At 35.8% G+C, this 14745-nt stretch overlaps 1 protein-coding gene across 2 annotated transcripts in view; it reads right to left on the minus strand.

The window, feature by feature from the left end:
* The window catches only part of BAZ1B (bromodomain adjacent to zinc finger domain 1B), a 64643-nt gene that overhangs the window by 34857 nt on the left and 15041 nt on the right, over positions 1 to 14745 (minus strand). For both annotated transcript variants that reach the window (XM_033841391.2, XM_033841392.2), the window contains exons 4-6: positions 10078 to 10279; positions 7157 to 7278; positions 4804 to 5001 (exon numbers count right to left, since the gene is read on the minus strand). In XM_033841391.2, the coding sequence (XP_033697282.1) occupies positions 4804 to 5001; positions 7157 to 7278; positions 10078 to 10279 (522 nt within the window). The remainder of the gene's footprint in view (positions 1 to 4803; positions 5002 to 7156; positions 7279 to 10077; positions 10280 to 14745) is intronic.

The raw sequence follows: 14745 nt of genomic DNA on the forward strand, positions 1-14745 counted from the left end.
TGTGCACTGCAACTACTGAGCCCATGCTCTGGAGCTCACACACCACAACTAGAGAGAAGCCTGCACACCACAACAAAGAGCCCACACACCTCAACGAAAGATCCTGCATGCCGCAACAAAGATCCCCCAACTAAGACCCAATGCAGCCAAATAAATAAATTAATTAATTTAAAAAAAATCATCTGCTCAACTCCTAATCCAGAACTTGGAGGGCAGTAAATAATAAATTGAAATGACCAAAAAGTCAAATCAAAACAAATTTTAAAAAAAACAGAAAAAATAATAAAACAAATGTGGTAAATGTTAAAATTTGAGGAATCTACTTGAAGAGTACAGAGAAATTCTTTATAGTATTTGTCACCTTTTCTATATGAAATTATTTCAAAATAAAACGTTTTTAAAATGTATTCAGAATATTAAATCAATCCAAATTATTTTAGGACTCCAAATGTCTTAAAAAGTGTTATTTTTCTTGTTACGTCTCTAACCAAATGCTTCCTTACTAGGATATACCACTCCAAAATAAGACTTCAAAACATGGACAGGGAATTCCCTAGTGGTCCAGTGGTTAGGACTCCAAAGCTTCCACTGCTGGTGGCACAGGTTCGATCCCTGATTCGGGAACTAAGATCCTGCATGTCACGTGGCACAGCTATTAAAAAAAAAAGGCAAAACATTATAGACAGACTAACAAAACACTAGAGCTGCCATGTATTAGAATACAGAAATGAGCTAAGATAGCTGATTTCGTGTTAGGTGACAGTTATTTTATCATCCAAGTGCCTTGTAAATCATTCCTCCAAGTCATTAGGCCTACAAAATATTCACCCCTAAACTCAACGGTCAGTTGCATTTTTCTCCTCAATGAACAGAATGGAACTTCTTAAAGAAATGAATTCACTAGCCATGTACATATTATACCTATGCTAAACATCACAGGATATAAAATGAGTAAGATAGCTTTTAATCTCAAGTAATTTATATTCTAAGGTTCTACAAGACCACAAGCACACCCCCATCATCACACTAGGCCCTACTCAGGTAACACTCCAAAATTCTACATTTCTAAATAATTTTCCTCTTTCCCACCTAAGCTCTCCTAGTTGGTCCTTTCCTAAAACTATTACTCACAACTTGCTTCCTCTCTCCAGACCTCATCTCTCTCTATAGTAGTTGTATTCAGCAGCCTAGCATAACATTAAATTCTACAAAAACCAAAGAAAAAAATTTTAACCTATTGCTTTTGGTTCCCATTTCAATGTACTTGCTGCCAAAGTAAGCTCAAACCCACTGCCTCTGGGACAGGCAGATCACATGTGATCAACTCTGATGTTCGATGCATTATTTTATTTATCTTTTTTAAGATTTTTTTTTTGATGTGGACCAGTTTTAGAGTCTTCATTGAATTTGTCACAATATTGCTTCTGCTATATGTTTTGGTTTTTGGCTCTGAGGCATGTGGGATCTTAGCTCCCTGACTAGGGATTGAACTTGCACCCCCTGCACTGGAAAGCAAAGTCTTAACCAGTGGAGCGCCAGGGAAGTCCCCACTGCATTATTTTAAATTTCCTTTAGATCAGGAAAGAATCCAAAGCACTCTTTTATGGTCTACTTATCCATACCTTTACTATATTCTGTCCTGGCTGAGATGCCAAAAGTTCTTTGAGAAAACCAATTTTATAAAAAGGAAAAATAAACATACATAAACTCAAAAGATAAAATCAGTGAAATGTCAAATAGTATTGGGGAATAAGAAATTATTGTTTAAGGTATGCAAAATACATTAAAAGACAAGTGTATGCTCTGAATTTATAGACTGGTACCTTACATGACTCAATTTCTCTAAGTAGAATCACTGCCTTCTTACAGCAGTTTAGTGTAAACAAGCTTGCACTTCTAGTCTCTATCAGAATTACAGCCAAAATTCATTAAGTTAATATTTTAAGTCCTCATTAGAAAATTTCAGAGTAGCCAATTTCTTCAGAAATTGCTTTTCAAGATATAATAAATTCTTAAAACAAAACAAACAAAAAAAGATATAAATTCCTGGAATTCTAAGTCTCTGGCTCCTACAGAAAGTGTGGATCAGCTTTTTTGTTCTAATAAAACCCAAAGACCTTTTTATCCATAAATTATACTCAGTCTTTCTTTCATGTTACTCACATATTTGAATCACTGAACTAAAATACATAAAAGACAACTGTAAAATTTAAAAAGAAGAAAATATTTAGGACTCAAATGATCCAAGAGTCTAAAACCTATTTAGAGATGATCTTATATACAATTTTCATACAGTAAAGACAGTAAGTTCCTGTTATAACCACCGAAAGCTGTATCACAGTTCCAAAACTCTACAGCAATAAAACGAAAACAAATTAAAATTTCCCCTCAGTAAATAAAAAAATTTAAGAAAAAGTTTAGGTTTACTAAATAGTTCTATGGAAATTTTAGTCCTGATCTAGAAAAAGTCAACTAATCCCTAAATTTGTCTTTTTACACAAATGATAAAAATTTAAAGAGCCTAATGGAAGATAATGCTGTGACATAAATCACAACAAGATCTTTTTTGACCCACCTCCTAGAGTAATGAAAATAAAAACAAAAATAAACAAATGGGACCTAATTAAACTTAAAAGCTTTTGCACAGCAAAAGGAAACCATAAACAAGACGAAAAGACAGCCCTCAGAATGGGAGAAAATATTTGCAAACGCAGCAACAGACAAAGGACTAATCTCCAAAATATACAAACAGCTCATGGAGCTCAATATCCAAAAAACAAACAACCCAATTAAACAATGGGTGGAAGACCTAAATAGACATTTCACCAAAGAAGACATACAGATTGCAAAGAGGCACATGAAAAGATGCTCAACATCACTGACTGTTAGAGAAATGCGAATCAAAACTACAATGAGGTATCACCTCACACCAGTCACAATGGCCATCACCAAAAAATCTATAAACAATAAACGCTGGAGAGGGTGTGGAGAAAACGGAACACTTTTTTTTTTTGTGGTACGCGGGCCTCTTACTGTTGTGGCCTCTCCCGTTGCGTAGCACAGGCTCCGGACGCGCAGGCTCAGCAGCCATGGCTCACGGCCCTAGCCGCTCCATGGCATGTGGGATCTTCCCAGACCGGGGCACGAACCCGTGTCCCCTGCATCGGCAGGCGGACTCTCAACCACTGCGCCACCAGGGAAGCCCAAACGGAACACTTTTGCACTGTTGGTGGGAATGTAAATTGATACAGACACTGTGGAAAACAGTATGGAGGTTCCTTAAAAAAACTAAGAACAGAACTACCAAAATGACCCAGCAATCCCACTACTGGGCATATACCCTGAGAAAACCATAATTCAAAAGGACACATGTACCCCAATGTTCATTACAGTACTATTTACGATAGCCAGGACATGGAAACAACCTAAATGTCCAACAACAGATGAATGGATAAAGAAGACGTGAGTACACATATACAATGGAATATTACTCAGCCATAAAAAGGAACGAAATTGGGTCATTTGCAGAGATGTGGATGGACCTAGAGTCTGTCATACAGAGTGAAGTAAGCCAGAAAGAGAAAAACAAATATTGTATATTAATGCATATATGTGGAATCTAGAAAAATTCTAGGTACAGATGAACCTATTTGCAGGGCAGGAAAAGAGATGTGGACGTAGAGAATGGACATGTGGACACGGGGGGAAGGGGAGGGTGGGATGAACTGGGAGATTAGGTTTGACATAAATACACTACCATGTGTAAAACAGCTAGTGGGAACCTGCTGTATAGCACAGGGAGCTCAGCCCGGTACTCTGTGACAACCTAGATGGGTGGGATGGCGGGTGAGAGGTCCAAGAGGGAGGGGATATAGGTATACATATAGCTGATTCACTTCATTGTAGCAGCAGAAACTAACAAAACACTGTAAAGCCAATTATACTCCAATAAAAATAAAAATAATAAAAAAAAGAAAAAGTTTAGGTTTACTAAATAGTGTTCCATGGAAATTTTAGTCCTGATCTAGAAAAAGTCAACTAATCCCTAAATTTTTCTTTTTACACAAATGTTAAAAACTTAAAGAGCATAATGGAAGATAATGCCTGATCGTGCTGGTCTAGAATAAGAAAACATGCTAATGCTAAACTACGGTTGGAGGTCTTTACCAATGTTTGAAGAAGTAAAATTATTTCTCAATATACTTTTGTTAACGATATCAACATAAGGTAATTGAAGTAATTTAGTTGTATGACTCAGTTGTAAGATAGCCTTAGTTTTTCATAATTACAAGAAAGAGATGAAAATATATATATACCATACAACTTCATAAGAATATTCTGAAAATCAAATGAGATAATTAAAGGAAAAATAATAGAAGTGCTAGATTTTCTACTAATCTGTCATACAAAGCAATACTTAGTCCTTTTCAAGGCTGAAAGTATATTTGATCTTATCTCACATACAAAATCAGTTTTCATTTTTAGTAATCAATTTGCAAAAATAATTTTTTTAATACCATACCTCATTCCAAGAAAGATCTGAGACAAAAAGGCACATGCATGTAATTTGTTTCTTTGTTTTAATTATGCAACCATAGTAAAATAAGTCAAATTAGAAGAGGAGATATTCAGTGTGGCCTCTTCCCTACCAACCCCATAATCACAACCTATATGAAATAGATATACGTGAAAACTTTGAATTCATTATCTGAAGTTAGAGTTCAAAATCTACTGTAACCATCAGAGGAAATAAATTCATTCAATAGTGTTCCATCCTGCTGTCCAAAACTTAAGTGACCTTACCTTGTATGGATCAAGCAGAAAGTCACTGAACTTGCTAGGCAAGGAATATTTCTTCACTAATTCATCTTCTACCACCCAAGGTGCATTTTCACCAGTACCAGCCCGTAATGCATTATGCCGTATAAAGTATCGAAGTATCTCCTTATTTGGTGGGCGTTCTGTACGAATCAAGCTGTCTGCTGGCACATTACTGATGATCTAGGTTAACAAATAGAAATAGTTAACTCACTACTGGGGTAAAAAGCAATTAACCAATGAGAACAAAGATTTATATTCTCTCTGGAAAACTCATCATTACACCTATAAAATAGGTTATATACTAGATAGAAGAAGAATAATTTTCAGAGACAGAATGTTAAAGATATCTGTAGGCAATGTGTCAATATGTATCAAAGTCCTAAAAATGGGTATATCTGTTGAACCAACAGTTCCTCTTGTTAAGAATTTAGAAGTAAATGGAGGGACTTCCCTAGTGGTCTAGCAGTTAAGACTCCATGCTGCCAATGCAGGGGGCTCAGGTTCAATCCTTGGTCAGGGAACTAGATCCCGCCTGCTGTAACAAAGAGCCTGCATGCCACAGCTAAATATCCCACACGAGGCAACGAAGATCGTGCATGCTGCAACTAAGACCCGGTGCAGCTAAATAAATAAATTAATAAATAAATTTTTTTGAAAAAGAAGTAAATGGAAAGTCATCATCAATCGCTTATAAAAGGAAGGGGGAAAAGGAAGGGAATACTACATAAAGGTACATCAATAAGGGATTCATTTTTCTTTTATTTATTTATTTGTTGTTTATTTATTTTTGGCTGCACTGGGTCTTCGCTGCTGTGCACGGGCTTTCTCTAGTTGCGGCGAGCGGGGTCTACTCTTCATTGCAGTGCACGGGCTTCTCATTGCAGTGGCTTCTCTTGCGGAGTACAGGCTCTAGGCGTGGAGGCTTCAGTAGTTGTGGCTTGCGGGCTCTAGAGTGCAGGCTCAGCAGTTGTGGCGCACGGGCTTAGTTGCTCTGTGGCATGTGGGATCTTCCCAGACCAGGGCTCGAACCCGTGTCCCCTGCCATTGGCAGGTGGATTCCTAACTGCTGCGCCACCAGGGAGGTCCCAGCAATGATGTTTTAACTAGCCACCTTGCTGAACGGGAGCTAAGAAACTTAGTGAAGAATTGTATTTAACATACAATTTTCAAATATAAAGAAATCCTAACAATCCAGTAATGTCTTCAGGTCACTAACTATAAAACAAATGAGTCAAAATGAAATAAGACTTGTCAGCATTCTGACGTGGGAAAAAAACAACACTCTAAAGAGGCAAGAGATCCAGGTTATAATCCTTCCTAATCTCATTTATTAAATTAGGAACTTTGATAGAATTATTTAATTTCTCAGGCCATAGCTGTTTCTTCTATATAACAGTTAGACATGAAGACAAATGTGCAACTGCCTTCCACACCTAGCCGCCCTCCTGCTTCTTTCTAATGATGAGATCTTAGACATATAGGAATAAAAGTACCCAAAAGCAACATGGCATATTTCATGAAATCTAGAATGCTATTAATGAAAGACACATTATGTACCACAAAGAAAAGAATTCTTGCCAATTGATATTGAGATATATCCTGATTCCAGCAGATACAAACTACTATATATAAAATAGATAAACAACAAGGTCCTACTGTATAGCAAAGGGAATTATATTCAATATCTTGTAATAAACTATAATGGAAATGAATATGAAAAAGAATATACATATATATATGTATAACTGAATCACTCTGCTGTACACCAGAAACTAACACAATATTGTAAATCAACTATACTTCAATTTAAAAAAAAAAAGATACATATCCTTATTCTGGAAATATAAAAATATGAAAGTTGAACATCTCAGAATCAATAAAACATAGTACTAAGTTATTTAAAGGGTATTCACCATTTTAGATTATTAGCTTCAGATGCCTTGAAAAAGCACTGGTTAGAGTTAACTCACTTTCTGAGTTTAATTATATTACAAATTGCTCTGCTTTTAACTGGGAAGAGCTATTTCCTCAGGAAGCCCATAACCACTGGAAACAGAGTCTTATTTTTTCAAATAACTAAGTTTGAAGCTCAAATGTAAACTACTCTCACACCCTAATAATTCCTATTAAAAAGGAAAAAGCATGCTGTCTCCTAGGAAAGACAATACAGTTTAAAGTCATAATTACAAAGACCAGAAAACCACTCAGAATTTGTTGTAGAAACATTTATTTACATTTTTCTTTAGCACATTTTCTACGAGAAAACGAGCCCTTTGATATTTTCTTAAACAACATCTACTACATGTAAGAGGTTTAATATAAAGTGCCAACTAACCTTATCTTCATTTTGTAGTTTCACATCATATTTGTGAGGCAGAAATTTTGGAGGTGCCCATTTCCTCTCTCCTTTCTTTAATGAAGTAGGAAGTTTTCGTGGAGATCTACGTGCTCTGTCATCTAATCAAATCAATAGAAAATTAGTGAAAAAAATAATTCTTTTAATTCTATCCACTCAGTAATCTTCCTGAACAGCTACTCTGCAACCAAGCACTGAGTGATGGGGCCCTAAGGTAAATCATAAGGTCCTTACTTCAAGTAGCTAAAGTCTATGGGAGGAGTCAACAATAATTACAATACAATGGGTAAATACTATAATAGAGATTGGTATAGAAAAATACTAGATTAGAGAGAAAAATTCTCAAAAAGAGAGAAGCAATGTCTAATTTAGTCTGGAAGATAGGCAGGGAAGACTCAGAAAGAATATGACTTGTTCAGAGACTGCAAATAATGAGATACAGGTGAATATGATCTACAGTACAATTAAAACAATCAGACTACAGAGGTAAGTAGGGGCTTATAAATTATAATGAACCTTGTATACCATTCATATAGGCTGGAATTTGTCTTACGGACACTAGGGAAACAAAGGATTTTTGATCTAACTAACTAGATGTACATTTTGGAAAGAGCACTAGTGTGAAAAAATGAAGAAAAAGAAAAAGCACTTTCAGCAGTTAGAAAATGAATAAAATGGGAAGGTGAGACTGAAGAAAGGGAATCATAAGATATAATCTTAAACATCTGGATTAATGTATCAGAATGGTGAAGGAAAGAGTCAAGAAGACAGACTTGGTAACCAACTAGATGTGGGAATGTTAAAGGTTTCTAAGTTTTCTGCCTTAGAAATCAAGTAGATGATGATGTAGTGAAAAATAAAAAGGCAAAAAAAATAAATAAATAAAAATAAAAAGGCAGAACAAAAACCATATGAAAAAAATCTAAGGAATGGCAGTGGGGAAAAAGAAAATAAAAAAAGAAAAGTAGTTAGAGAAATAGGAGACTGTGCTATCAAATAAACTAAAAGATTTGAGAGTGACCAACAGTGTTAAATGTAAAAGAAAAGTAAAATGGACTAAGAAGAAATCAGTGGATTTGGCAATTAGGGGTCACCCATAACCTTATTAGGAACAGTTTTAGGACTAAAGAGGCAGAAGTTAGACTATAATAGCATAAGGAATAAACTGATGGTCAGAAAGTGGAGACAACATTCTCAAGAACTTTGGCTTGAATGAGTAAGACAGAAATAGAACAACAGGATCAAGGGAGGGTATGTTTTTGTTTTTAGAAAATGGAACTTCATTTATAAGTTGAGAAGAACCATTAGAGAGAGGGTTAAAAACACTGTAGAGTAGAATAATAAGAGTTAACCCAATCCTTGAGAAAGCAGGAAGGAATGGAATTCAAAGCACAAGTATCTTGACCAAGAGGAAGGACAGACAGATCCCTTCTGAGATGAAGGAAGAACACAGACATTCGTAACAGTGAGGTTAAAAACACAAAACTGAAAAGTTCCTGCCTAATACATTTTTCCCCCCATAAAGTAGAAGGAAGGTTACCTTGTGAGAAAACATTTCGTATACTGGAATTTGTCTCTCATATTTCTATGTAAATTCTAATCAGTTTTCCCCCTGAAAACATTCAGAGTACATCATAACATTCTTTAGCCTGCCTACCATTCTTTCCACATACTAGCAATAACATTATATCCCAAAATTAAAACCTAAACTAAGGCATATAACACCCTAAAAAAGAAGCCAAAGCCTAAAACTAGGGGTTCCTAGTACACGTTTAAGGCATAAAACTAACAACTGTAACACATCATTGGTATTCCAATGATCTGGTTCTAGAAGAAGTGTTAGAAGACATATCATCAGTCAACACCTAACCAACACACTTATCAACCTCAAGTCTTGGGAATTATAAGTAATATACATGTTAGAAAACTTCAGTATCAAAAAGAAGGAAAAGAGAAACTGAAAAACATAGACGTTAGCATTCAAAATGCAGAGTGGAAAACAAAACTGAAGCATCAACAACTGGGGCAGACGAGCCTCAGAAGTTTCCTCGGGACTAGATAAGAACATTCCTTTAAAACCATCTGCACATATCCAAAACATCTGGAGAGACAAAGAATAGAATGGAAGACATACAGCATAACATTCTAATGAAATGTTCTAATTCAAACTTTGTAATAGTTAAATAATGAGGTAAAATTTGATCCTCTAACAATCATGGGGAAGGGGATCAATATACATGACTACTTGAGTACTCATATTTGTGGAGACAGAAGACACCTATCCCAGTCAAATTCCTTACTGACACAGATTTAAAAAAAAAAAAGACGACCTCAGAGGACAATTTATTTTTCCAATGGGCAATGTCTCAGTTCTTCAACTTTCAAAACATTACATTATGTCTCCAAGTCCCTAAAAATTACTTTCAGATATCATAGTGTTTCAGAATTCTGGCAGCTCCCATCTGAGACAAATTTGAGTTACAAAATACAGATAAAAGGAAGAATCTCAAAACTGTCACACTGGCTTGCAACGTGAAGAGAAACAGAGATTAGAATTTATCCCTCTCATACTCTGATCACACCCCTTCCACACATATACATAATTCCAACTTAAAGAGAAAAGGCAGGCAAACTTACTTTCCCATCTTGGGTAGCTAGGTATGTGCACATAGATTTCCAAGCAACTAGAGGAAATGACTTCCCAATTGTCTTAATTGTGTAGGGAGATTTAAATCTTGATTCACTTTGTAGGTATTTTAGTTGTTTTCCGAATCATAAACAGACAAAATCATGTCTATATAGCAACAAACCCAATTACAAATTTAATTGCTAGAGAACTCAAAAAGATTTGCGCATAATGAGTTGCATAACTCATTAAGGAAAGCTACTATCATACGTACTAATACTCTCTCTCCTTCCTTCATCCTCTTTCACAATTGCCTCCTTCTTCTGATGGTCCTGAGCGATTTGGCTAGAATTCTCTTTGTCACTTGAGGGAGAATCACAGGCACCATCAGATTTCTTCTCAGTGGCCTCTTCATCCACTTTCTCCAAAGGATGAATCTTCACAATCCTCACCTTTAGCATTTTTTCCTTCCCAACCTATAAGGGAGATAGGAGAAAGAATCAAAGATAATAATTAAGGGGACTTGCCTGGTGATCCAGTGGCTAAGACTCCACGCTCCCAATGCAGGGGGCCTAGGTTCAACCCCTGGTCAGGGAACTAGATCCCACATGCTGCACCTGCATGCCGTAACCAAGACCCAGTTCAGCCAAATAAATAAATAAATATTAAGAAAAAAAAGATATTAAGAACTAGAAACCTAAAGGTAACATTTAGAATATATTATCCAATACACATTCCACCTCACCTGACAAAAGTCACTGAAACTCTAAAGTAGTCAAGCACAGTGATTTTTTTCAACTTTATTTCTCAGATCTCCAGGTTGAAATATGACATCTTAAAAAATAAAATGATCACAATCTAGTTCATAATTCACGTACCAATATACTAATGCCAAAGGGCAACTACTGCACAAACCTGAGAAATGTGTAAATAAAGTTCAAGAATTTCCATTTTCTAAAAAAAAATATATATGGATATTCAATTCTCCAGAACATCTGTTGAAAAGACTATCTTTTCTTCACTTAATTACCTTTCACCTCTATCAAAAATCAGCACAGAGAGAGAGAGAGAGAGAGAGGGAGAGAGAGAGGGAGAGTGTGTGTGTGTGCGCGCGCGCGCACGTGCTCACACCTATTTCCGGATGCTACTCTGTTCCACTGATCTACTGGTCTATCTTTATACCAATTTCACACGGTCTTAATACTTTACAATAAGGCTCAAAATCAGACAGCTGTTCTTTTTCAAAGTTGTTCTGGCTAGGTTTTTTGCATTACAATCAGCTTGGCAATCCCTACAAACAAGCTGCTGGGATTTTACTATTAATTGTGTTGAATCTATACGTCTATTTGGGAAGAACTGACATCTTAACAATATTTAGTTTTCTGACCAATGAACAAAGTCTACCTCTCCATCATTTAAGGCCTTCTTTAATTTCCCTAAGCAATGTTTTATAGTTTTGTGTATAGGTCTTACACATCTTTTGTCAGATTTACTCCCAGAGTATTCCAGATTTTTTGATGTTACTATAAATGGTATTGAATTTTTAAATTTCAATTTCCAACTGTTTGCTGCTAACACATAGAAATACAAATTGGTTTTTTGTATAGTGGGCCCTTCATTTCCACGGGTTCCATATCTGTGGATTCAACCAACCACATATCGAAAATATTAAAAAAAAAAAAAGAAAGAAAAAAATTCCAAAAAGTGAAATATGAATTTGCTTCACACTGGCAACTATTTACACAGCATTTACATGTGTATTAGGTATTATAAGTAATCTACAGGTAATTTAACATATACTGCAGGATGTGCATAGGTTAAATGCAAACACTACACCATTTTATATAAGGGGCTTGAGCATCTGCAGATTTTGGTATCCACAGGGTCCTGGAACCAATCCTCCACGGATACCAAGGGATGACTGTATTTATCTTGTATCCTGCTACCTTGCTAAACTCACTTATTAGTTCTAGTACCTTATATGGTAGATTCCATGAGATTTTCTACATAGACAATCGTGCTGTCTGCAATTTTACTTCTTCCTTTCCAATTTGGATGCCTTTTACTTCTTTTTCTGACTAGAACCCCCAGTACAATATTAAGTAGAGTAGGAAAGCAGACATTCAGTCTTTTATCATTAGGTATGATGTTAGCTGTAGATTGTTATTCTGTAAATACTATTTATCAGGTTGAAGAAGTTTCTATTTGCAGTTATCTGGGAGTTTTTATTAGGAATTTGGGTTTTGTCGAATGTATTTTGTGTGTAAATTGAGATGATCGTATGGTTTATCAGTAAGGAGAATTAGAAATTTAAAACCTTGCATTCTTAGGCTAAACCCCACTTAGTCATGATGTATTATCCTTTTAACATAATGTTGGATTTCACTTGCTAAAATTTTTATTAGAACTTTTATATCTAGGTTCACAAGAGAGCTTTGTGAACATACTTTTTTTCTTAGTCTGTGGCTTTTTCTTGTGCTTATACGGTTTCCGTATCAGGGTAATGCTGACCTCATAAAATAATTTGTTAAGAATTCCCTCCTCTTCTATTTTCTGAAATAACATATAGAATTGGTATTATTTCTTCCTTAAATGTTTGGTAGAATTCACCAGTGACAACATCTGGGCCTGAAGTTTTCTTTGTGGGATGATTTTCATTACAAATTCAATTTATTTAATAGATAAAGGGCCATTAAAGGTTTCTATTTCTTCTTCAGTCAGTTTTGGTAGTTTGTGTCTTTCAAGGAATGTTTTCATTTAAATTGTCAGATTTATTGGCTTAAAGGTGTTAATAATATTCCCTTATTATTCTGTCAATATCTGTAGGCTCTGTTGGGATATCACCTAATTCTTCATATTGGTTAATTCGTGTCTTCTTTTTTTTTTAACCTGAGTTTGCCTACAGGTTTATTAATTTTATTGATCTTCTCAAATTACCAGCTTTTGGTTTCACTGATTTCCTCTATGGTTTTCCTGTTTTCTATTTTATTGATTTTGCTCTGATTTTTACTAATTCCTTTCTTCTTCTGTTTCCTTTGGGTTCTTTTTCTTATTTCTCAAGGTAAAAGCCAAGGTCAATGATTTGAGACCTTTCTTTTTTTCTCAGAGATGTTTAGTATTATACATTTCTCCTAAACACTACTGTAAGCAGTATCTCACAAATTCTAATATACTGTATTTTCATTCAGTTCAAAATATTATCTAATTTCCCTTTTGATTTCTTCTTTAATCTATGAGTAAGTTAAAGTTGTGTTATTTAGTTTCCAATTATTTGCAGAGTTTCCAGATATCTTGTTATTGATTTAATTCCATTCTGGTCAGAGTATATACTTTGTATGATTTGAACCCTTGTAAGTTTACTGACTTTTTTTATGGCCCAGACTACGGTCTACCATCATAAACTATGCACTTGAAAGGAATGTGTATTCTGCAGTTATTAGGTGGAATGTTTTATAAATGACAATTAGGTCAAGTTGGTTGATAATGTTATTCAGGTTTTCTATATTCTGGCTGACTTTTTGTCTACTCTTTCTACCAGTTATTGAGAAAAGGGGAGGGGGCTGAAATCTCCATCTATAATTTTGACTTGTCTATTTCTTTTGGTAGTTCTATTTTTGCTTCATGTACTCTGAAGCTCTCATTAGTAAATACATAAACATTAAGGACTGCTATGCCCTCTTAATAAACTGATCCCTTTGTCATTATGAAATGCTTCTTTATTCATGGTAATATTCTCTGTCCTGAAACCTACTTTGTCTGACACTTATACAGCCATACCAGATTTCTTTTGACTAATGTTAGGATGGTATCTTTTTTCCACCCTTTTCATATTATTCTATTTGTATCTTTCTTATAGGCAGCAGATAGTCGCGTGTTGCTTTCTTATCCAATCTGACAATCTCTACCTTTTAAGTGAAGTTTTTAGAACATTTATATTACACATAATTACAGATATGGTTAGGTACTTTCTTTCCATTTGGCTTATCAAAACTAAAAACTTGGGCTTCCCTGGTGGCGCAGTGGTTGAGAGTCCGCCTGCCGATGCAGGGGACACGGGTTCGTGCCCCGGTCCGGGAAGATCCCACGTGCCGCGGAGCCGCTGGGCCCGTGAGCCATGGCCGCTGAGCCTGCGTGTCCGGAGCCTGTGCTCCGCAACGGAAGAGGCCACAGCAGTGAGAGGCCCGTGTACCGCAAAAAAAAAAAAAAAAACTAAAAATTTGTGCTCTTCAAAAAACACTGTTAAGAGAGTAAAAACACAAGCCCTAGATTGGGAGAAAAAGCAAAAACACATATCTAATAAAGGATACGTATGCAGAATATATAAATAAGTCTCACAACTTAAAAACAAGAAAATAAACAATTTAAATTTAAACTAAATTTTTTTTTTTTTTTTTTTTTTTTTTGCGGTACGCAGGCCTCGCACTGTCGTGGCCTCTCCCGTTGCACAGCACAGGCTCCGGACGCGTAGGCTCAGCGGCCATGGCTCACGGGCCCAGCCGCTCCGTGGCATGTGGGATCTTCCCGGACCGGGGCACGAACCGTGTCCCCAGCATCGGCAGGCAGACTCTCAACCACTGCGCCACCACGGAAGCCCTAAACTAAATTTTTAAATGGACAAAGATCTGAACAGACACTTCACCAAAGAAAATACAAATAGAAGGATAGCAACAAGCACATAAGGTGCTCAACATTATTAGTTATCAAAAGAGTAAATACTCAAGAATAAAAACCCTAGTCAAAGTCTACTGTATTCAATAATGCCAAAGCATTTACCAAAATAGTTAGCAGTGAATGAGCAGCTCCAGATTCTTGTCAAAATTTGGCATTATTTTGACTTTTTCTTATTTACTAATCTGATGAGTATAAAATGATCTCACTACGGTTTCAGTTTGATTTCCTAGATTACTAATGAATGTAAACATCTTTTCATATGTTTATGGAC

Source organism: Tursiops truncatus, chromosome 15 (genome assembly GCF_011762595.2).
Source record: "Tursiops truncatus isolate mTurTru1 chromosome 15, mTurTru1.mat.Y, whole genome shotgun sequence".
Taxonomy (NCBI): Eukaryota; Metazoa; Chordata; class Mammalia; order Artiodactyla; family Delphinidae; genus Tursiops; species Tursiops truncatus.